Genomic DNA, 23,937 nt, shown 5'->3' with positions numbered 1-23,937 from the left:
GTCAAAAGTGTATTTTGGACTCTTAAAAGCGCTTTCTGTATTTTTTACCAAACAGACTTTTTGAGTGTTAAACGTACTTTTAGGCCCCTCAAACGCACACCTAAACATGCCCTAAGCATCTCTAATATCTCTCGATTCCAATATGTCATAGCAATTTTTAACCTCCACAGAACATGGTGTACCCATAGTTACATCGCAACATCCAAGAAGCAACACAACTTGCTAACAATTAGTATAAACACAACACACATATGTTACCAAATAGTCTTCTATACTATTTGCCTCATTTATGTTGTGCAAATATTCACCTAAATTAATAGACAAATAATTGTACGTTTAACTCGCAAGTGCACAAGATCAATATAGTAATATAGGGTGCAAGTATGAGATCATTCCCATGAGAATTGCTAAATTTTGCTTAAAATAAATTTCGTAAGTAAAACAAAACAAAGATTGATTTTGAGTTGATAATAATAAAAAAGTAGGGCTTTGATATCCACCACTAATCATGCTTATATAATATAACAATATGCAAATGTTTTAATCATATTATGCATACTTAATGTTTGTCAACTTAAGGACATGGGTGTATACTCCTTAAGCTATAGATTTTCCTAAGCAACGAGTTAGGCATGGGTGTATACTCTAACTCTTTTCTTTCCTAAAAGATTTAGCATGTGTGTATACTAAGTTGTCCTTTAAGAAAGTATAAATCTATGGAAATCGACAAACACATGGAACCTAGGGCATGGGTGTATACTCTCGGTTTAATCATGCTTTAATCATGTTATGCATACCTAATGTTTGCCAACCTAAAGGCATGGGTGTATACTCCTTAAACTATGGATTTTCTTAAGCAACGAGTTAGGCATGGGTGTATACTCTAACTCTTTTATTTCTTTAAGGATTTAGCATGGGTGTATACTAAGTTGTCCTTTAAGAAAGCATTAAATCTATGGAAATCGACAAACACGTGGAACCTAGGGCATGAGTGTATACTCCCGGTTTTTCATGTTGATTAACCCAAGACCCAGGTATGGATTTCTTTTGTCACTCTTATTAAACCCAGGACTCGATCATACAAATTGATTTAATTAACTAATCCATACAACATGTATATGTTCATCAGACAAACACATGAGGAATTCAATAAAACATGAATTAATCAAGTTAAATATCACAACATGATCATCACAAATGCGCTAATATTGAAATATTAAATAAACATGATTAGGGCTTCAATCTAGTCCTACTAAGTAGTTTAGTTACACATGAGTTTGATGTTAAACATCTTCATAAAATAAAATAGAAAGGAAAAGAATAAACTCGAAACTTGAACTTGAAGAGCTCCAATTCTTCTCCTTCGAAATTGTCTCTCTATTCTAAAGGTTTAATGGTCTATTTATAAGCCTTAGGAATACTCTAGAAACCCTAAAAATCGTAGGATTTGAGCCATAGTTCACACAAGGCTTCAAAACCCTAAAAGAAAACACTTTCTAGAATAGGGTTGCGGCTAACTTGCTCCTCACGCATGGGTGCGCTCGATCGCAAGACTACGATTGATCTTTGGTGTTGGGCGCTCGATCGCAGGTGCGATCGAGGCTGCTGCTTGTGCGCTCGATCGCAGGTCTTCTGTGATCGATCGCACCACCAGAGCCTCCAGCTTTTCCCAAATCTGCTATTTAAGCCCGATACTTTCAGAATTGCTTCATTTTCTTCCAAAAGCCTATGAAAACATAAAAAACACATAAAATAACTAAAATGGCATAAACTAACAAAACTAAGGAATTAACAAATATAAGTTAAGGGCTAAAATATGAATATTTTTGGCACTTAACAATTCAAGTCAATTTCGGTCCAATCACTTTCTAAGCAATGCTCCTTTAGACCGCATCATATATGGTCATAGGCAACATGTTAGAGTAAGAAACACTAAATCTTGACCTCGTGACGTAGTCAAAAGTCACAAATAAAGTCATTAACAACGAGCTATGGCGCTCACATGGTGAGGAAGCAGGTGTCAATTCACTCACCTTCATTGTTAGTTAAACTAGCACGTGTAGTGTTAATACAGTTTCTAGTACGGTGAATACATGGATAACTTCGTGATCTTTTCCTACGCTCTGCCAATCTGCAATGCAAACAAGGGTTAAGAGAATTCATCGGGAGTGTTTCGGTGGATCCTTCTCTAATGCTTAAGTTAGTTCATTCTCTTGATTCCACTTCCAAGAATAAAAATATGTTGCGTACCTTCATAGTTCGTGTGTGGGCATATATTTATAGGTTGGATTGCCTGGGGCCAAAGATGGTAAGTTGGCTAGACTTTTGGGATTTGAGAGTAATTGGAGCGTAATCAAATCAAGGATCCGATTCTGTGACCATTATAGGCAAATCGTATCCGCATCGGTTGTTATTGCATATCCCGTGAATGGCGCACTGCATATCCCGTGAATGGCACACTGCATATCCCATGAGTAATGCATACGATATCTTTCTATATTTGTTCTCGGAAGTCTTTATTAGATCACTCTGATAGGCTCGGTTGTAGTTTGTCCCGAGCCATCTTTCTATGCAATCAAAATTCTATACCTATGAAACATGCAATTCAGCTCATGTTTTCCTGAGGTAGCACTGGTCTTTGACGGTGCCCTTTGGGTTTTTGGCTTTGATGATGCTTTATATTTTTGGGTTGACTTGGACCAGGCCCATGGGCTCGGGCCGATAATTATATGTGTAACATGTAGTATGAAATACATGCTACGGTGAAGTTCTCTTACAAAAAAAAAAAAAAAAACGGTGAAGTTCTCTTACAAAAAAAAAAAAATGTATGTTTAAACTCAATACATTGTACATGCAACGCCCCTGGAATTAATTAATCAATAATTAACTTGTGAGTGTTAGCATAACTTTTTCGAGCTTTTGTGTATTAAGAAAATAAGTTGAAGAGTGACTAGGACCTTCTTATCAGATGGCAATGCAATGAAAATTAAACCTCACTATACAATACACTACAAGGTAGCCATATTGAAACCATGTGAAACCGTGTCCTTGGCTGCCGAGCGCACGACTGCACTCGATCGCAATTCTGCAATCGATCCTTGGCTTGGGTGCTCAAGAGTTGTTGTGCTTGATCCTGCTGCGTGTGTGATTGAGCGCTAATGCACTCGATCCGACTTGCGCTTGTGTGCAGGTGCGCTCTGCCTATTGCTGCCTGCGATCAATCCCAGCCTCCAGCTTTTCCCAAAAATGTCTTTTAAGTGTGGAATTTGCCGGAAACGCTTGCTTTTCTTCAAAACCCTCTAAACTACAAGAAAACACAAAACAAAGCAAAACATCAAACTATAACAAAACTTTTTTTTAATTAGAAAAACGAAAAACCACAATACTAGAAAGTAACATTATATTAAAATACTTTATACAAAAAGTGTTTCAAAAAACTATTCCATTTCATTTCTACCACATGCATAATTTGGATCAAGCAAAGTAAATTTCATCACATACAAAGACAAATTTAAAAAAAAATAAATAAAAAATAAAATAAAAAATAAAAAAATCACTAAAAAAAAACATAGGAAAGTAGATGCAACTTCTTTATAACCTTGGTCCCCTCCAACACAACTAGGCAACACAAGCCTTACAATCAGAGACGGAGGGAAGGGGGGACCGGCTAGGGCCATGGTCCCCCCCCTCCCACTTCCTCAAAAAAGATATTATAGATTATTCAAATTGCTATAGCTAGCTTTCAAAAAGTCTCTATAATTAATACACGTTTGCAATGACGTTGCTTACACACAGAGACGGAGGGAGGGGGGACCGGCTGGGGCCATGCCCCCCCCACTTCCTCAAAAAAGACAAGCATAATTTCTACCATATGCATAATTTGGATCAAGCAAATTCAATTTCATCACATACAAAGACAAATTTTTTTTTAAAAAAAAAAACATAGAAGAGTAGATGCAACTTCTTTATAACCTTGGTCCCCTCCAACACAACTAGGCAACACAAGCCTTACAATCAGAGACGGAGGGAGGGGGGACCGGCTGGGCCATAGTCCCCCCCCCCCCACTTCCTCAAAAAGGATATTACCGATTATTCAAATTGCTATAGCTAGCTTCCAAAAAGTCTCTATAATTAATACACGTTTGCAATGACGTTTCTTACACACAGAGACAGAGGGAGGGGGGACTGGCTGGGGCCATGTTCCCCCCCCCCCCCCCTTCACTTCTCAAGTTTCTCACAGCACATCGTTTCCGTTTTGATTACTCCTAGGTTGACTTTCCTTTTCCATCTGTGTGTCAATATGGAAAGGTTCCGTTACACCTCCACGATCCTCACCATGAGATACCCTAGTACTCCTTCGGGATTTGGACCTTCCCCGAATTAGCTCATCAGAATCCTCCCCTCCACCGGACTCTATTCCCGGCCTTGTCCCCTCACGACTAGTTCTACACCCACGTTCGGATTAATGATTTGCAATTGCGGATTAAGCTGAGTAGGCTAGTTTGTCTTGTGGGTATGGCGCCTATAGCTCCTATCCTGCCTCCGTGTTGGCGAAGATGCCCTCAGCCATAGTCTGAATTCAATAGAACTCTCTTGATGACGCATCTTACTTAAGAACGGGCAAACTGTCTTCCCATGGTTGATAACTCCACAATGAAAGCAGAATTTTGGAAGGCGTTCATATTGGAACGCAATCCAAATCGAGTTTCCTTGTAGTTTGAGCATTCTTCCTCTTGCAAGAGGCTTTTCCAAATCCACTACAATTTTAACACGTAAAAACTCACCCCATCCGATGCCATCCACACCGGTATCAATCACCTCCACCAACCCCATGGAAGAGCCAATCCTCCGCCCATTTGCCTTAATCATGCATGCCAAAGGAAGGTTCACCATTCTCACCCAAAAAGCTGCTATGTCAAAATTGAACTTAGATGGTGGTGATCAAAGTCCTCAATTAGAAAGAGGCTCCCTTCAAAAACCCAAGGTTTGCCTTCCAGAATCCTTTTCTTATCTCCCATGTTTGTGAATTCCACCAAGAACAAATTCTCCCCTAGTACCTGGAACGAGAGTGTTCCCGATGGTTTCCACCAACGCATTAGGGTCGTTTTGATCGTCTCCTTGCTCACCATCCGATCCACAATCAGTTTTCCCAACATGCATGATTGTCCCCACGTTACCCGGTCTGTCAACTCCTCATCCAGTGTCTCAAAATCCACACTTTCTTCCTCCATGAAGGATATGTTCATCTACATCTTTGACAAATCGTCCGCCATGATCACAATCTCTCTCAATAAAAACAAAAGTTCACCTTCCACCGACACATGGAAAACTTATCCTTCTCTCCTAGGGTTTCTAGAGAGAAAACTATCCTCGACTTTGAACATATTTTCATTGGCATAACATAACGCTCGCTAGGAACATTTGATGGAACGGATGTACCTCTCCTAGGCCATTTTGATTGGTTGAAAGTATATCATCCTTAGGTGAATTAGGTGCCTGCCTACGGCCCCCAATTTAATAAAGTCCCTAATTAATAAATATTAATGAATAATTTTTTTAATAAAATAATATTTAAGACCCTAATTACAATCAACGTTTTTTTAATTAAGGTCCAAAAGAATGGTAAATAAGTAATTAAGAAATGTATTAGGGTAAAGTCCACTTACCCCCCTCAAACTACCACCACATTGACAATGTCCCCCCTAAACTTTCAATTGCGACAATATCCCCCCTAAACTACCACTAGAATGACAATGTCCCCCTTCCGTCAAATAAAACCGTTAATACTAACGGCAGAGGCATCATGTGCATGTCATGTGCACACATTTGACTTTAAAAATACTATCATACCCTTATTTGACTTAAAATGACCGCAATACCCTCCTACTTTAATGTGTCTTTTCGTTTTTTACCTTGCAGAAGTATTACCAATTTTTCACGCAAGACATCCTGCATTAAACATGGTATGTCCACTTATCAAACCTTTAGGGTTTAGCCTTTGCCAACAGTGACGCAGCCAAGAGCACTACGCTTGTATAGCCCTTCCATAGCCAACACTGACGCAGGACCTGCAAGGTATGACTTAGCATGTAATATATATATATATATATATATATATATATATATATATATATATATATATATATATATATATATATATATATATGAAGAGTTCTATTTTCTTGTATAGTTCTGATTTCTTGTTTGAAATAATATAATACTGCATTTTTTTTTTTTTTTGTTCTTTACCAGACGTTCTTTTAAGTATAGCAATAAAAGACAAACAAATGATTTGAAAAAATAGATGATAGAAGGAATTAAGCTTTTGATTCATGGTTCAGCTAGTCTTTCTTTTTTTTTTTTTGGTTATTATTATTATTATTATTATTTTTAAGTTTTTAATTAGTGAAAAACACAAGAAGACAAGTCATAAAGGTTTGTTTGTTTTCTAGTGGTCAAAGACAATATATTTTTTTTATTAAACAATAAATAAAATATTAGACAAATGATTTTTTTTTTTTTTTTTTGTAACAAAAATAAAAATTTGAGTTGTGTCTCATATCTTTTTTTACAGGTCATATGATGGCTGGACATAATTTACTATTTAAAGCATATCATGGGGGTAAGTTTAACCGAGAATCTAGTTGCATGTACTTGGGAGGAGATAGTCATGTATATCCTGATGCATATGACTCAGATGAGTTGTCTTATTTGGAAATTGAAAAAATAGTAAAGACATATGGGTACAACCAAGGTGACCTAATATACTACAAAGAACCAGACAAAAGCCTTGTTGATGGGTTAAGGCTCTTGTCATCTGACCATGACATACTCAAAATGGTTCAGCGCCATATAGGCTACCAAGTAGTTGTGTTATATTTGTTATCTTTTGAAGATAATGAAAACGAAGATGAGTTGAATGATGATGGTGATAGGCAACGTTCTAATAGGAATGATCCTTTTTGGTCTGAGGTACTTAGTAATGATGATGATGCTTTTGAAGTCGATGACGACGAGGAGTTAGAAGTCAATGATAATGAATGTCATGAGGTAGAAATTGATGCGGAGGGGGATGAGGATGGAAGTGATGGATGTCATGAGTTAGAAGTTGATGCGGTGGGGGGTGATAGAAGCGATGTGGGTGATGGGTCACAAATGGTTGCGTACAACAACTCAAATGTTGATGACATCTCAAATGCAGGCACATCTAAGGGTAAGGAGGTTCACTCATTCTCATCATCATCATCATCAGATGATGATGATGATAAGTCATATGATTATCCGAGTGATATATTAGAGTCCCCTCGTGGTAGTGATGAAGATGTGTCATCCCTACCTAAATGTGTGACTAGGTGTCGCACATTCCAAACAATTGACTTGATTAATCCAAACGTGGAGAATGGACATAGATTTCCAGATGTGTATACGTTCAGGGAAGCTATTAGACAATATAATGTATTAAGGAGGAAGGATATAGTTTTCAAGAAAAATGATAAGGATAGGGTGTGTATAGTGTGCAAAGATAGTAGTTGTGAGTATAGAGTATATGGGCGTCAAGTGAAGGGCGAAGAGACATTTCAAGTAAGGTCTTTGAAGCCGAAGCATTCATGCACGAGGCAGTACAAGAATAATATCATAAATTCTACTTGGATAACTGATAAATTAATGGGTGAGTTTAGAACCCAACCTGATTTGCCAATAAAAGCCCTCCAAGAAAAGGTGAAAGATAAGTGGAATGTTGATGTGAATGATAGAAAGCTTTACAGGGCTAGAAGAAAGGCAAAGTCAAAAATATTTGGGAAGTTAGATGAACAATACCATCGATTGTGGGACTATGCTGCAACTATTAGGAAAACAAATGTTGGTAGCTGTGTACTATTGAGGGTTGAAAGACCAATGTTTGAATTGCCACCAAGATTCCAAAGGATGTATATCTCCTTAGCAGCCATGAAAGTAGGGTTCAAAGTAGGTTGTAGGCCTGTAATTGGGGTAGATGCTTGTTTTCTCAAGGGCCCTCATAAGGGACAACTCATAAGTGCAGTTAGCAGGGATGCCAATAATAACATGTACCCCATAGCAATGGCAGTTGTAGAAGCTGAGACGAAAGACAGCTGGTCATGGTTCTTGGAAACACTTGTGGGTGATCTTGGTCAATGTGGCTCGACACATGGGTGGACTTTCATCTCAGATCGCCAAAAGGTCAGTTAATTGTAATTTGTTGCTATTTTTTTTATGCTTTTGTATTGATACGTGCTTAATGTCTACTATATAAGTATTTTTTGTTTGATATTTGTAGGGACTTATTCCAAGCTTCGCGCAAGTATTGCCTATGTCTGACCATCGAACATGTGTCCAGCATTTGTACGATAATTTTAGAAATGATGGTAATCGAGGAGTATTACTAAAGGATAAACTTTGGAAGATAGCTGCGGCATATACGGAGGCTGAATGTCTTGCACATATGGAAGAATTGAAGCAAATAAGTCAGAAGGTGTATGATTACCTTGCAAAAGTTGATCCACATACATGGTGTAGGGCATACTTCCATTCTTACTCAAAGTGTGACCTGTTGGTCAACAACCTTTGTGAAAGTTGGAACGCCTACATTTTAAAATTCAGGGACAAGCCAATCTTACATATGTTCGAGGGGATTATGAAGAAATTAATGAGGAGGTATCAAGTGAAGAAGGAGGGTATTAAAGTTATGAAAGGAAAATTCGGCCCAAGGATAGTTGAGAAGATTGAGGCTGAGGGAGATAAAGCAGCTTATTGTACATCAACCTATGCAGGGAATGGATTATTTGAGGTAGATTGCAAGGGTAAAAGTTTTGTGGTTGACTTGGGGAAGAAAACGTGTAGTTGTAGGAAGTGGGAGATGGTTGGTATCCCATGCGCTCATGCATTTTCAGCTATATTATATGATGGTGGAAATCCTGAGGATTATGTTGACCACTATTATAGCAAGGAAATGTATTTAAAAGCATATGAGCCAATAGTGTATCCTATGCCTAGTGAAGAGCAATGGGTTAAGACCGACATGGAGAAGATAGAACCACCTAAGTATAGAGTGACACCTGGTAGGCCTAAAAAAGTAAGGAGGAGGGGGCCTGATGAGCCAAAGAATCCAAATAGGATTAGAAAAGGTGGTATTACTATGCAATGTTCAAAATGTAGAAAGGTGGGTCACAACACAAGAACATGTCCCGTTAAGAAGAGGCAAGATGCAATAAGGAAAGCTCAAAGAAATTGGACTGCAGAACATGCTAGAACAAACAGGAGTTTGGATGATGTAAGTTAAACCTCATTCTATTGTACCAAATTTAGATTAGTTTGTTCACTTTCCTATAATGTATATATAACTGTTTTTTTTTTTTTAATTAATTTTTTTTTAAAAAAAGATCACACTAATGCCGCAATGAGACATACCATATGAGAGATCAGAGGTGATTTTACATTGTCTGAACACTATGAAGTTTTTTAGGGTAGTTAGTTTGTCAATTTCCTGCAGTGTAAATATAACTAATCTTTTTTTAAAAAAAAATAAAAAATAAATAAATAAATCAGATCACACTAATGCCACAACGGGACTCAAATGCTAATCCATCAGTGCAGTCAGAACAAGAGATGGGGTCCATAGGGGTTGGAAGACCAAAAAGCAGACCATATGAGAGATCAGAGGTGATTTTACATTGTTTGAACACTATGAAGTTTTTTAGGGTAGTTAGTTTTTCAATTTCCTGCAATGTAAATATAACTAATTTTTTTTTTTTTTTTTTTTTTTTTTTTTTTTTTTATAAATAAATCAGATCACACTATTGACACAATGGGACTCAAATACTAATCCATCAGTGCAGTCAGAACAAGAGATGGGGTCCATAGGGGTTGGAAGACCAGAAAGCAGACCATATGAGATATCAGAGGTGATTTTACATTGTCTAAACATTATGAACTTTTTTTAGGGTAGTTAGTTTTTCACTTTCCTGCAATATAAATATAACTAATCTCATTTTTTTTTTTTTTTAATCAGATCTCACTAATGCCACACTGGGACTCGAATAATAATCCATTCGTGCAGTTAGAACATAATATGGGATCCACAGGTGTTGGAAGGCCAGAAAAGAGACCAAACAAATCATCAGTGGTATGCTCCAAGCTATAAGCTACACTCATGCCTAGCACAATGTGACTTATATTTTAATTGTGCACTAGTAATTTACTTCAATGAAATTTTTTATTTCTCGTACTAATTCATTTTTGCAAAGCAGGCTCCTACAAAGAAGGTTCCAGCTCCAGCTCCAGGACCAATAACATCCAAGAAGGGTGTTGCAAAAGGAAAACGAGTTGTCAAAGATGCAGTGGACGAGGCACATGCAAAGAGGAGCAAAAACAAGCCCAATTGGAAATGTTAAATGTTTTAGTTTCAAGTGTGTATTTGGGTATATTTGTTTTGGGTTTTGGTGTTGGTGGGCAGGGTGTACATACTCTTCTTGGAGTAATTTACATTGGGATCTCCACTTTATTTTGGCATTGCTTCTGCTTCAACTTTGATATCTAGGTGACAAATGAAATATTTTTAGGGGTTAGTGGATATAGAGGCTTTTGTGAGTCAAGGGACGCATTTTATATGCTTCTTAAGTTTGTCAAGCGTCTAACATAATTTTGCAATAATGATGTTGACAGTCAATTGTAAGTTGATGTTCAAACTTTAAATGCTTGTGATTTTATCTTAATTTATACTGAGTTTTGTGTTTGATGGTCTTGTGTTGCTTCTTCTCTCAACACTCACATGGACATCCATATTACATTTTGATGGCCTGATGGTGTTGTTTTTAATTGGAACATGATAAATCACAACACTCCACTAAAACAACATAAATCATGCAACCTTTTTTTTTTTGGTTCACGAAGAAAAAGAAAATGAAAGTAAATTAGTTAGAAACCATTTTTTTTTGTTTACTAAAAAACATACAGATGACTAGATGAGTCACATAATTAGGATCAAAATGGAGAATTGAAAGCAAAATATAAAATCTTGCAAAGCTTCTGCTTTTGGTAAAACAACTATTTTTAGATGTTTATTGTATATACAATTAACCAATTAAATTAGAAAAAAATATATATATTAACCAATTGACATTTAGTCAATTTATCAAACACCTAAAGTGCATACTTATGGGTATCTAAAAGTTTTCCAGATACATGTACGTAGATGACAGTATGCTTGGATAATTTCCTAGACATATAGCTCTTTCACCCAATTAAAGAGTTCAGGTTGGACTTCTATAGAGTTATTTCCATGGATCCAATCAATTGCTTGTCAAGCCTTAAACGCCCGTTGAGAAATAGTTCAATCTCAATCGTCTCAATAGTCAGCGCATGTATAGAAATTGTCCTTCATATCAAATTCTAGAAAGAGAGAGAGAAAAGAAGAAGATGAAGAAAATGGGGAGAAGAAGCTCACTGAATCTCATTAAAAAATAAACTGATCTGCCATTACAATAGATATACTCTGTTTCATGGACCCAACCAATTGCTTGACAACCAATTGCTTGTCAAGCCTTAAAGGTATAGAAATTGTCCTTCATACATGTATGCCAAATTAACGTCCAACATAAAATAGATGAGTCACAGTATATTTACTCGGGTTGGATTACATTCACGCTTGGAGTTCTGCATTTATTTTCTCTGCCATTTTCCAAGCAGTGACAGCGTTTTGAGCAGCAAAAATCATACTCCTGCAAAATCATGCTCCTGCAAGTATAGAAATTGTATGACATCGTTTTGAGCAGCGAAAATCATGCTCCTGCAAGTACAGAAATTGTGCTGAGAAGAATGGGGGAAGAAGAAGACTAGAAGAGAATATTAGGGAAGAAGAAGAAGACCGGGTGTTTTGGGTTTCTTTGGCCAATGGGTATGACGTCGTTTTAAGTGTTGAAATGTTTAAAGTAATTGTTAAGGTTATTTTAGACATTTAGATTTCATTGAAAAGACCAGTATGCCCCTGCCGTTAGTACTAACGGTTTTATTTGACGAAGGGGGGACATTGTCATTCTAGTGGTAGTTTGGGGGGGACATTGTCGCAATTGAAAGTTTAGGGGGGACATTGTAAATGTAGTAGTAGTTTGAGGGGGGTAAGTGGACTTTACCCAATGTATTAATATCTTTCGATTCTATTAAAATCTCAAACATTCAATTCTTGAAACAAATATTAAAATAATTGATATCATTAAATAAGGAAATAAAATAAAATATTAATATTAAAGTCATCTTTAAATAAAATTCTCATGTCCCCAAGAGGTAGATCAATCAGCTGGGACCACGCCTAATAAAGCGGAGATCACTAGTTCGAATCTCCTTCCCCCCTCTTGTGCGTACATGTCAAAAAAATAAAATAAATAAAATTCTCATGTTGGTCATAAAGATATTTTGAGCCTGGTGATGAGGGAGAAGAATCCTCTCCATTTTAGATGATTCATTTAGTGCATTTAAGAGGGCAATATTCTCTGTTTCCTATTATGAACATCCAAAGATTCCTATCATAATTTACAATGACAGCTAATAAATTATGATTTCAAGTCCCAATTGACAATTGGATCGTCATTGCATGAGATATGATTTTTTTTTTCTTCTCTCTTTAATGTGAGACATATGTTGCTTTTGTCCACAAATATATGAATTTAGTATTGGATTCCAACGTTAAAACAATTAACTGCCAAGAAGATGAAAAGTTTTTAAATATTTCATTCAATTACAAACTCCTATTTATAAGTTTCTAGTTTTTCTCTCTATTTCTCTATTCAAGTCTTAGGATGCATTTGTCAATACGATTTTATAGACAAAAAGTGCGATTTATACAAAATATCAAAAAATGGATTGTTTGGGATTGCATTTTTAAAAAATCGCGATTTGAAAATAAAGAGAATATGTGTTTTCAAATCACATGTAAGGAAGTGCTTTTTTGAAAATGCATAATTTTTAAGGCTAAATTGGGATTTTAAAAGTCAAACCGCGATTTAGCCAAATGCTTAATTGCGTTTTTAAAAATCAAGTTTTTTAAATCGCATATTTTAAAATCGCTATTTTTAAATAGCATTTTTTGAAACCACAAACCCAAACAGATCCTTATTCAAATTTGAATTATTCTACTCTTTTTCATTCTCATTATTTTCCAACAACTAACTGTTCAAATCCTTAAAATCATTCAATGTCTAATCAGATGTCTAATCAGTGATAAAAAAGAAAAAAGAAAAAAGTGATGTTAGAAAACCTTGAATGTAAAAGCTTAGGAGAAAATTCACTTTACCCTCTGAAGTTTCAGGAATTTTTCTATTCAAACTCCAATGTTTAAAAATTAGCAATATACTCTTCTAATGTTTTAAAAATTTTCAATTCAAACCCTCCGTTACTAATTTTTGTCTAATTTGACAGAAATCATCTCACGTGCGTCTCATGTGGGATTTTGATGCCCTCTATTCTAATTTTGCTCTCATTAAAACCTATGAAATTACGTAATTACCTTTAATTTTATGAAATTACGTAATTAATTAGGGTAATTATGTAATTTTATAAGTTTTAATGAGGGCAAAATTGGAATAGAGGGCATCAAAATCTCACGTAAGACGCAAAATTAGTAACTGAGGGTCTGAATTTGAAATTTTTTGAAACATTAGGGGGGTACATTGCCAATTTTTAAACATTGTAGTTCGAATTGAAAAACCCCTAAAATTTCAGGAGTAAAGTGAATTTAACCAAAAACCTTAATATGAGTCTATTTGAGTTTGCGATTCAAAAAGTGCAATTTAAAAATAACGATTTTAAAATAAGTGATTTTTTATTGAGTTTATGGTTTCAAAAAGTGAAATTTAAAAATAATTATTTTAAAATATGTGATTTTTTTTTTGTTAAAAAAACGCACAAGGCCAACGTACAGAGCCACCACCACACAAAACACTGGCTTTTTTTTTTTTTTTTTTGTATCCAGTGAGTGATCCTACTTTAAGCCAAGATATTTTGAATAAGAATCCTCCAGAATTTTAAAATCATTTAATAGTGGTTGGAGTGGAGTTCTTAAAATATAATAATACCATTAATAATTTATTTAATTAAAAAAAGAAAAAGAAAAAGTTGTAGATAAGCTGATGTATGAGGTTTTGTAAATTGGTGAAGCTAAATTAACAAAAAGGAAGTTTTGATTAAACCATTTGATATTAAAAAATGGCTAATCAGTAATAAAGCATGAAGACGTAGCCGTGGTGCATTGTATGAGCCAATGGGGACAAAGCCAAAAAGCTATAAAACCCGCCGCATGCCCAGAGACCCACGACGCGACATTCTCCTCCCCTCTCACGCTAATCTCTTGCAATCGTATCGTATCAAAACTGCGCAACGTTTCGGACTCACCAAACTCCACGTCTCTCTCTCTCTCTCTCTCTCTCTCTTTTCAAACAACCAGCGCCCTTTTGATGTTTGCTTAAACCTAATCCTCTCTCTCTCTCTCTCTCTCTCTCTCTCGTTTTCTCGGTGAATGGCGATTGAAAGATAATCGCACTTTCTGTTTTCCCCTTTTTTTCTCCAATTTTCATTCGTCGTTTTCTTTCTTCAGGATATTGGAGCCAAACAGGGCCTAAGGTCTCTCTCTCTCTCTCTCTCTACACACACACTGGCACAGACATCTGATTTTCGATTTCTTCATTTCATGGCCTCCTGTTTCCGTTTGTTTTCGTAGAATTATTTTTTTCCAGGAAATAGAAATAGAAATATGTGTTATGTTTATGGCAGACACGGAGTGCGTTGATGCGTTTATATGTATGTATGTATATATTGGGATGCATATATGTGTTTCTTAGGGGAGAGATATTTCTATAAGTATTTTCTGTGGAAACAAACAGGGGAAAAAAAAATCTTGTCCTGTTTTGAGGATTTCTTAAATAGTTAAATGTTGTTATTTGAAAAGAACCTGGTCTCTCTGAAAATAACAATGGTTTCTTATTTTTTTGTGTGTGAATGTTTGGCAAATTTGTCAAAGTCATTTGAAATGTTCCTTGATTGTGATCGTCTTTTACAGCTTTGTTCCAGTCATTGTCCTATGCCTATTCTAGACAGTGAAAAGGATCCAAAAAAAAAAAAAAAAAAGAAAAAAGAAAAAAAGAAAAGAAAAGAACCTTTGAATAGCGTTCAATTTGTTGGTTTCTTTTTCTATTAAACAAACGCTATCGTATTTCTCCATATTATCATCTGAGTTCAGTTTTTATGGACTTGTTTGGGATTTCTTCCTTTTCCTGAAATCAGAGTGTGTTTTTTTTAGTCCAGGAGTTGGTTGCTTTGAACTAGTTTAGAGATCTCATTAATTTATTCTGAGATAATTTAATAGGCTTTAAAAAGGTGCTTCTATCTGTCTTTGTGCTGGTTTTAGCAGTCTGTTAAAATTTCTGCATTGGGGTTACCCTATGAAGTTATTGGTTCTTGACAAAACAGTGGGACTTCCAATTTTTAAGGCTTTAACCCATATTATTGCATCTTGTCTCGCTGATATTCGTGGCTTTTTATATTTGTCAACCTTATTGAATTTGACAGAAGTCAACAGCATTGATGGAGTTTGATGATGAGCAGCATGGTGTCTCAGGAAGAGTTCCTAAATGTGGTGCAATTTTTATGTCGAACAGTACAACCAAAAAAGAATGTTTAAGACGGGGACTGTTTGGCCTTCCATCTTCTCATGGCCACTTTGTAAAGCAGGTTAAAGCTGGGATGATTTTGTTTTTGTTTGACTATGATAAGAGACACCTTCATGGTGTTTTCCGGGCATGTTCTGATGGTGCAATTGATATTGTGCCCCATGCATTCGGTTCATCCGGAAAGCAATTCTCCGCACAGGTGTGGATGTGTATCTTTAATTGTGTCCATTTAATTCCCTTTTCTTCTTTTTCCATTAAATTACTAGCAGGGAGAAGGGTTTTGAGAGTTGATTTTGAGGAGATTGATTCAGTTTCTTTTCCCTAACTTATTGTATAAAAAGTCATGGCTATGTTTGTTAAAGATTTTTTCCTTTTCCCTTCTGTTTTCTTTTTTCAAAACAAAACATTAACAAACAACTACAAAACACTCAAATCTGTTTTCATCTTTATATTGCATTGGAACGCTTTTTCAGAAAGAAAAGAAAAGAAAAACACTCTCCAAAACATATTAACAAACATAGCCATTTTTGTTGATTTCTTTGCCAGGTGAAATTCACTCAAATTTGGAACTGTAGCCCACTTACTGAAGCTGAATTTCGTGACACAATCAAAGAAAATTACTTTTCACCTATGAAGTTTAACTTTGGCTTGTCTGAAGAGCAGGTCTGCGCCTTTGCTATCGAAGTTAGACTTCAAGGGAATCTATTTATAAAGTTCTTATTTTGATGCTACTTACTCTGCTTTTTATAGGTTCGGAGGCTTCTATGCTTGTTCAGTCTGAGAAGGGCAACAGATCATCTACCTCATAGACAATCTAGCAAAATTAAAGGTGCAAGAGCAAATGATAAGGGTAAAGTTAGAAGAGTTGATGACGGTGGGGCTATAATGAGGGATGAGGTAAAAGATTTGAATGATTTGGATAATGATTATGGACCAGTTGTTTTGAATGAGTACTCTGGGAAATCCTCTGGCTATGGTGGAAGAGAAAGTGACGAAAGCAGGTTTGCAAAAAGTGATGGGTTAGGGAATAAACATAAAGCGTTTTTTGCGGACTCTTTGGCTAAATCTGAAAGAGAAAGTGATGAAAGCTGGTTTGCAAAAAGCGATGGGTTAGGGAATAAACATAAATCGTATGATGAGCTTGAGCTAGTGACCAGGAATGAATATTTTGAGGACTCTTTAGCTAATGCTGGAAGAGATGGAGGCAGATTTGCAGGATGTTATAGGTCAGGGAGTGAACATAACTTGGCTATTGAGCATGGGTCTGTCCTGTCAAATGATCCTCCTAGGTATCTTTCAGGTAAAGTTGGACCAATGAATGAGTATTTTGAGGACTCCTTGGCTAAAGTTGGAAGAGATGGAGGCAGATTTGCAGCTTATGATAGGTCAGGGAGTGGACGTAACTTGGCTATTGACCATGGGCCGGTCCTGTCAAATGATCGTTCTGGGTATCTTTCAGGTAAATCTGGACCTATGAATGAGTATTATGAGGACTCTTTGGCTAAAGTTGGAAGAGATGGAGGCAGATTGGCAGCTTGTGATAGGTCAGGGAGTGGACGTAACTTGGCTATTGACCATGGGCCTGTCATGTCAAATGACCATTCTGGGTATCTTTCAGGTCAAGCTGGACCAATGAATGACCATTTTGAGGACTCTTTGGCTAAAGTTGGAAGAGATGGTGGCAGATTTGCAGCTTGTGATAGGTCAGGGAGTGGGCGTAACTTGGCCATTGAGCATGAGCGTGTCGTGTCAAATGACCTTTCTGGGTATCTTTCAGGTAAAGCTGGACATATGAATGAGTATTTTGAAGACTCTTTGGCTAAAGCTGGAAGAGATGGAGGCAGATTTGCAGCATGTGAATGGTCAGGGAGTGGACATAACTTGGCCATTGAGCATGGGTCTGTCGTGTCAAATGACCATTCTGGGTATCTTTCAGGTCAAGCTGGACCAATGAATGAGTATTTTGAGGACTCTTCGGCTAAAGTTGGAAGAGATGGAGGCAGATTTGCAGCTTGTGATAGGTCAGGGAGTGCGCGTAACTTGGCCATTGAGCATGGGCATGTCGTGTCAAATGACCATTCTGGGTATCTTTCAGGTAAAGTTGGACAAGTTCCTGATCATGATAGGTTTACAATGACTAATAGGCTAGAAAGTGAAAATATAATGGACAATGACTTTGTGCTGCCCATCTCTACTGAGCGCCGTAGTTTATTTCAACCTAACCTTGATAGATCTGTCTACTCCAACAATTCTGTATTTAAAGATCAACATAGGTTATACACTGCATCCTCTGACTCGACAGAGAGACAAATCTGTTACCCTTCCTATTCAACACTTTATGGAGATGCACTTGGTATGAGTACACTTCCTTCTGATCCTGAATCCGCTAATATTTACTCTAGGTACTCGTCATCTCCTAGGATTGACCACAGCTCTAATTCAGTGAAAGAATGTGCTTCCCCTCATAAAACATATGCTGGGACTCTCATTCCTTCCCCAAAAAACCAATTGTATTTCCCATCTGTGGATCCAAAATGTAGAAAGAGAGGCCCAGATGATAGCTCTGGTTTTGGGAACCCTGTTTCTGTCTCTACCCCTGACAATTATGATGATTATCTCTACGGGACAAGCATGCCTTTGTCCAGGGATGCATATTCTGAAAACTTGGCAGTAGAATCTTCTGAAAATCCAGGTTACAAGGGCCTCTCCTTTTTACGGTATGCTTCAGCTCCCTTACATTTATCAGAGACTGAAAATAATGGGAGGGAAAACAAGGGTTCTTCCTTCTACTCTGGCTTTCCTGGAGAGTCACTAGGCAAGCTTGAGCGTGAGGTTGCACGACAGGAGAAGAATGAAGCATTTACTGATGATGTTCCTTTGTCAAATCATGGTCAGCTTCAGTTGCATGGCCGTGATTATTCTGTTGAACCTAAGAGTGACTACCACCATGAACACAGTTCAATTAATTATGATCTCAAGTATGATCGGGATTGTGAAAACACATCTTCTGGCTGTCAGAAGAACAGGAATAGTGTGTTTTCTCGCTTAGCTTTGGCTTCAGATGTACATGTAAAGAAAAGTGGTGATGACTTTGGCCATAAGGAATATGACGAGGATACACCAGTGGATGAATACAATTCACTTAATCATGATCTCAAGTATTATCGGGGTTCTGAAAACATGTCTTCTGGCTGTCAGAAGAACAGGAATAGTGTGTTTTCTCGCTTAACTTTGTCTTCAGATGTACGTGTAAAGGAAAATGGTGATGACATTGGCAGTAAGGAATGTGATGGGGATACATCAGTGGATGAAGTCATGTCAATGTTGCGTCAAAGTCTCTTCCAATCGGCAAAGACTAGAAAGTCTAAAACGTTGGTCAAGCAAAATGAGGAGCATGAAAACTCTAGGGATACAAAACAAACAACCTTTTGCCCCAAGTTGGAAATGGATTGCTTGGTGGATTTCAAGTATTCGAGTGCTGGACGGACACCATGTGTGGATTTCAAACGTCGGAGTGAAATACGAAAAGGTGAAGATAATATCAAGAGTAGACAAACTAATGAAATTGCTGGGAGCGATGGCTCATCAGGCAGGGGCCACAAAAGAAGTAAGCTGATCAGGCCTAACTTCAGTAAGAAAGAGTCTTCCAGTGAACAAGGCATCTCATCAGATCAGCACTACAAAAGAAGAAAGTTGATCAGGCCTAGCTTCAGTAAGAAAGAGCCTTCCAATGAACAAGGCATCAATGATGATGTTTCTAAAAGTACGGATGTATTATCACAAGAAAGTTCTGTAAACAATAAAGATAAAAGGGAAAGTTGTGAGGTTTTGGTTGGAAGCCAGGATCAAGAAAATAAGTCATCTCAAAGTGTTGAATTGCTGCAGCGTGTAATTTCTCTAGTCAGTGGCGAGAATAAGAATATTAATGTTGAAAAAGATTCAAATGGTAAAGGAGAATCAAAAGCAGAGAGCTGCAAGGCATTCTCACTAACTGGATATGAAGACGGAAAAGAGTCTTCACAAGATGCTGTCATAAAAAATGCTTCTGAAGACAAGAGTCAAAATGCTGAGAATGGCTTGAGAAATATGGATTCTGTGGTGGATGAGTTGCCTGATACCACTCCATCCTGCAACAGAGATTTATAGGAATAGAAGAAGAAAATGGTTACAGAGAAACTGCTTATGGTGATATCAATCGCGGAAAGGGGTTGCCTTTTTTTGTTTTTTGTTTTTATAGGTCTGTATATGAAGGTAAGAAAAAGAAATCTGCAATTCGCTTTTGGGGCCGTTGTCTCAGAGGCATCTTTTGAAAGTTCTAGGTGTAGTAGCATCATCAAGAAATTTGCGAGGAAAATATTGGATCCGGATGGATATTGGCTGCAGCCAATGGAGTTTGAAGGTGTGAAATTGGAATTTCCTCAGATTTTTGAAAATAGCAATGAACTTCTCAGCAGTTGTGGAAATGCAATGGGTATTTGAAGACATTTGGTGCAAATGATGAAAGGTAAAGGGCAAAAGCACCCTCTGAAATGTTCGTTCTACCATTCACATTCAAGCATCTGAAATTCTTTTTTACAAGGGCTTATAAAACACACTAAAACGTGGTGGAGTAACAATGCAGAAGACAATCATAGAGATGCTGCTGTTGTTATAAAACACACTTTGAAGTGCTTTAGGGCTTTTTTTTTTTGTTTTTTTTGATGCCACGTATCATCAGTACAAACAAAGTTGATTCTGCTGTTGTAAAGCTTGTCTGAATGTTGCTCACTTTAATTGCTACTTAAATATAGCCTTAATGCAATTGGGACCTTTTTCTTTCAGGTTCAAGTGATGCTTTTGCTTTGCTACAGTTTTCAATACAGATGATAAATATCTTTTTTTTAAGCCTTAGTCTTGAAAGAATTCAATGTCTTGTGTTTTGGCAAATGGAAGATATTTTATTGCTGAGGATCCCCCTGGTCCTAATGGTGTACGTTATTTTAATTTGATGTTGCTTCTTTTCTTCTCCAGAAGAATGCATTTAGCTGGGGCTATCAGTATTTGCTAATTTTCTTACCTTGAAAATTTTAATTATCTCATTCCGTTAGAATTTTTCGTTAAGTCTTCAAAATTCTCAAAATACCCATATTTTTTGTTATAAAAAATTGTGAAGATTCAAGCGTTTATTTTTTTTATAAAAAAACATTTTTACAATTTATTTTTTTTATTTTTTATTTTTTATAAAAAATTATAGGTATTTTGGATGTTTTGACAAAATTAATGAAAAATTATAATCGAATGAGCTAATGAAAAGAAATTGAAAAGTTTTTAAATTTTGGAGATTTCAAAACGAGTAAAAATTCAAGGGTTGTTAGTGAGTTATATTTTATCTTATTTTATTTTTAAAACTAATTGCCCATGCACATTAGCTTAGCTTCATGTTTTGGGATTTTTTGGCCTTTGGGTTTTTAACTATTGACTTCTTTTACATGGGCATGTCGTTTTTAGCCCAATTTTTTTTACCAGTCTTAAGCCTTATGTGGCCTTTTTTAGATGAGTTTAATCTTTTCTTCTTTTTTTTTTTAACAAAATGCATTATAATAATTAAGAAGACCTGTAATATGAAAACACAAGTAAATTAAATAGTAAATATTTGACAATACAAGTGTTAATAAACTGAATTGTAATCTGGAAAAAAAAAAAATACATCTATTATAAACTTTGGGCAATTCATGTAAATTGGATTGTAAATACACTTCGAATTTGCTAAATGTAATTGTACAAACTAAAAAATACAATTGAATTGAATTATATTCTTTGAAGAAAAAAATACAAATGAATTGACTTCAATTGCCTTGAATTATTGTCAGAGGCTGGAATTATAGTCTATGGAATTCCAAGCAACACTACAAAATGCACTAATTATGTCGCAGACAATAGCAACCAAGTCGGTGCCCCAACAAGTACAATTCAATTTAGGCTTCGTTTACTTCGACGTAAAATAATTTTCAGAAAATATTTTTCGCATTTTACGGTGTTTATTACGCCGTAAAATGGTGGTCAAACCGAAATCATTTTCGGTTTGACCAAAAAACCTTTACATTTCTAGGGAAAATGGTTTACACTTTTTAAATTCGTAAACCATTTTCCCTGCCCAATCAAAAAAATCCCGACACTCTCCTGATTACAAAAAACACCAAACACCCCCCCCCCCCCCCCGACTCCTCACCTTCGCGCACTCTCCTTCACCTTCACCTTCACCTTCTCCTTCACGCACAGCTGCTGATTCTCCTTCACCTGCACCGCTCATCTCTCTCTCGGCCGAGCTTCACTCTTCAAGCCCGACGCAGGTACTCTCATCTTTCTCTTTCTTTGTTGAACCATATGTATGGAGTGATTCAAATCTACGAATTTCTCTTGGTAATTTTCGTTTAATTTTGGTTTCTTTCTCTGTTGGACAACTGGAAATCATGGAGCGATTTTGATTTTGGTTTCTTTCCCTATTAACGTATCAGATTTGCGATTTAGGTTTTGGGTCTAGGGTGTGGATTTTGGAAAATGAGAACTTCTATGATCTTTGTTGTTATGGGTTGTTTTTGATTGTTGATTCTTGAAAGTTCTGATTTTGAGATGAACCTCAACCGAATGGGTTTTTATTTCCTTCTGATTTTCTGTGGCTCTTGGCTTGATTCTCGTGTACAGGAAATTTTTAGATCCTCTGTTCTCTTTCCCCTCAAGGCCTACTTTTCTTCTTCTTGTTGTTTCGAGTTATGCTTTGTTTGGCTGCCGAGAAAAGACTCGGATTCCGGTCTTTTATGGTCTTTCTGGTATACGAGCTTGTGAAATGAATGATTTTTCTTTTTCCTTGGCCTTCCCGGAAACCAGAGAGAGTGTTAGAATTGATTAACTAGAATATGTATCTACAATATGTACTTTTAACTAGAAAATTGCATGCCCAAATAACAGCAGTACAGAGAAGAAAATTAAATAAAAGTTGAAAAAAAAAAATAACTAACCTTGTTAGCCAAGAGATGCTTTCCTTCTTGAAGTTGAAGGTGGAGGCTCATCTACAATAAAAAAAGAACATGCTTACATAAAAATGGTTTTCGTCATAAAATATTTTCAGAAAAGTCATTTTTCCTAAAAATATTTTATATCAAAAATATTTTATGGTGTTTGCCGCGCATGGAAAATTAAAATTTTTTTATATATTTTTTCATTAAATCATATTAAATTCTAAATTACAAAAATGTCCTGACCAAGTCTTAGAGGTGTCCAAACCAAGTCCAGCAAGGACCCCACTGCGACTCACCCGGGACTTGCCCGAACCCCGTCTAGACCCTATCAGGGCTCCGTCGGGATCAGCCTGAGATCCTAGCAGGACCCGCCCAAGACCCGATAGGAACATTTTCGTAATTTAGTATTTAATATAATTTTGCGTACACACAAATACCGAAAAATGTTTTCTACTGAAAATGTTTTCCGACGAACGGGACCCGCTTGATTTTTCGTACATGCAAAATACCGAAAAATGTTTTCTAAGAAATCATTTTCATTGTGCCGAAATATTTTTCGACGAGTCCTGGGCGGGTCTTAGGCGAGTCTCGGTCAAATCTTGACGGGGTCTTGGGCGGGTCCCAATAAAGTCACGGGCGGGTCTCAGGCAGGTCCCAGCAGGGTCCCGATCAAGTCTTGGACAGGTCTTGACGGGATCCCGGTCAAGTCCCGGGCAGGTTCTGAGCAAGCCCTGGCGGGGTCTCAGACAAGTCTTGGGCGGGTCCCGGTCAGGTCTCGAGCGGGTCTTGGTCAAGTCTTGGGCGGGTTTTGGGCAGGTTTGGATGGGTCCTGTTTAGGTCTGATCGGGTCCCGGTCAGGTCCTGGCGAGTCCTGGGCAAGTCCCGGTGAGGTCTTAGGCGAGTCTTGGCAGGGTCCGTCAATTTGAGAATGAGATGCTTAAAGTCGAAAAATGGTACAATTTTCCAAAAATTAAAGAAGAATTTTCGGTCAAAAGGAAAATATTTTTCGTGGACCACTATTTTACATTGCAGTAAACACCATAAAATATGGAAATCATTTTCTAGAAAATCATTTTACGTCGAAGTAAACGGAGTCTTCAATTTTGAATATTTACCTTGATTATCAAAGGATTCCACAAATTCCTCCAACTCCTGAATATCAATTGGTTTGTTCCTCATCAATTTTTATGTGCAAATCAAGATCTCAGCGGTAAATGGAGGCAATGAACTTGTAAAGGGATCCAATATACTTCCCACAGTGCTAAAGG

The 23,937-nt window shown here is 36.8% G+C and overlaps 2 protein-coding genes across 2 annotated transcripts; both read left to right on the top strand.

Moving 5' to 3' along the window:
- The first annotated feature begins 6,648 nt into the window (after positions 1-6,648).
- On the top strand, positions 6,649-10,409 carry LOC132175432 (uncharacterized). Its single transcript, XM_088514948.1, has 6 exons — positions 6,649-8,199; positions 8,297-9,289; positions 9,565-9,678; positions 9,855-9,920; positions 10,028-10,141; positions 10,266-10,409. The coding sequence occupies exons 1-6, from the start codon at positions 6,649-6,651 to the stop codon at positions 10,407-10,409; spliced, it is 2,982 nt and encodes a 993-aa protein (XP_088371074.1).
- Positions 10,410-14,343: 3,934 nt separating this feature from the next.
- Positions 14,344-19,902, top strand: LOC132171905 (uncharacterized). The gene is made up of 4 exons (XM_059583315.2): positions 14,344-14,628; positions 15,574-15,873; positions 16,221-16,337; positions 16,425-19,902. The coding sequence occupies exons 2-4, from the start codon at positions 15,589-15,591 to the stop codon at positions 19,818-19,820; spliced, it is 3,798 nt and encodes a 1,265-aa protein (XP_059439298.2). The 5' UTR covers positions 14,344-14,628; positions 15,574-15,588; the 3' UTR covers positions 19,821-19,902.
- The last annotated feature ends 4,035 nt before the right edge of the window (positions 19,903-23,937 follow it).

This window comes from Corylus avellana, chromosome 1, assembly GCF_965113065.1.
Source record: "Corylus avellana chromosome 1, dhCorAvel1.hap1.2, whole genome shotgun sequence".
NCBI lineage: Eukaryota > Viridiplantae > Streptophyta > Magnoliopsida > Fagales > Betulaceae > Corylus > Corylus avellana.
Note: the sequence above shows the minus strand (reverse complement) of the source record. Positions and strands in the feature narration are given on the sequence as shown.

Bases quoted from the DNA above. Each gene is read 5' to 3' on its own strand.
- LOC132175432 (XM_088514948.1), top strand. From the start codon at position 6,649: ATGTACTTGGGAGGAGATAGTCATGTATATCCTGATGCATATGACTCA. The intron at 9,290-9,564 runs GTAAGTTAAACC...TAAATAAATCAG, and splicing joins CAAACAGGAGTTTGGATGAT to ATCACACTAATGCCACAACG. The intron at 9,921-10,027 runs GTGATTTTACAT...TTTTTTAATCAG, and splicing joins GACCATATGAGATATCAGAG to ATCTCACTAATGCCACACTG.
- LOC132171905 (XM_059583315.2), top strand. From the start codon at position 15,589: ATGGAGTTTGATGATGAGCAGCATGGTGTCTCAGGAAGAGTTCCTAAA. The intron at 15,874-16,220 runs GTGTGGATGTGT...TTTCTTTGCCAG, and splicing joins GAAAGCAATTCTCCGCACAG to GTGAAATTCACTCAAATTTG. The intron at 16,338-16,424 runs GTCTGCGCCTTT...TGCTTTTTATAG, and splicing joins TTGGCTTGTCTGAAGAGCAG to GTTCGGAGGCTTCTATGCTT.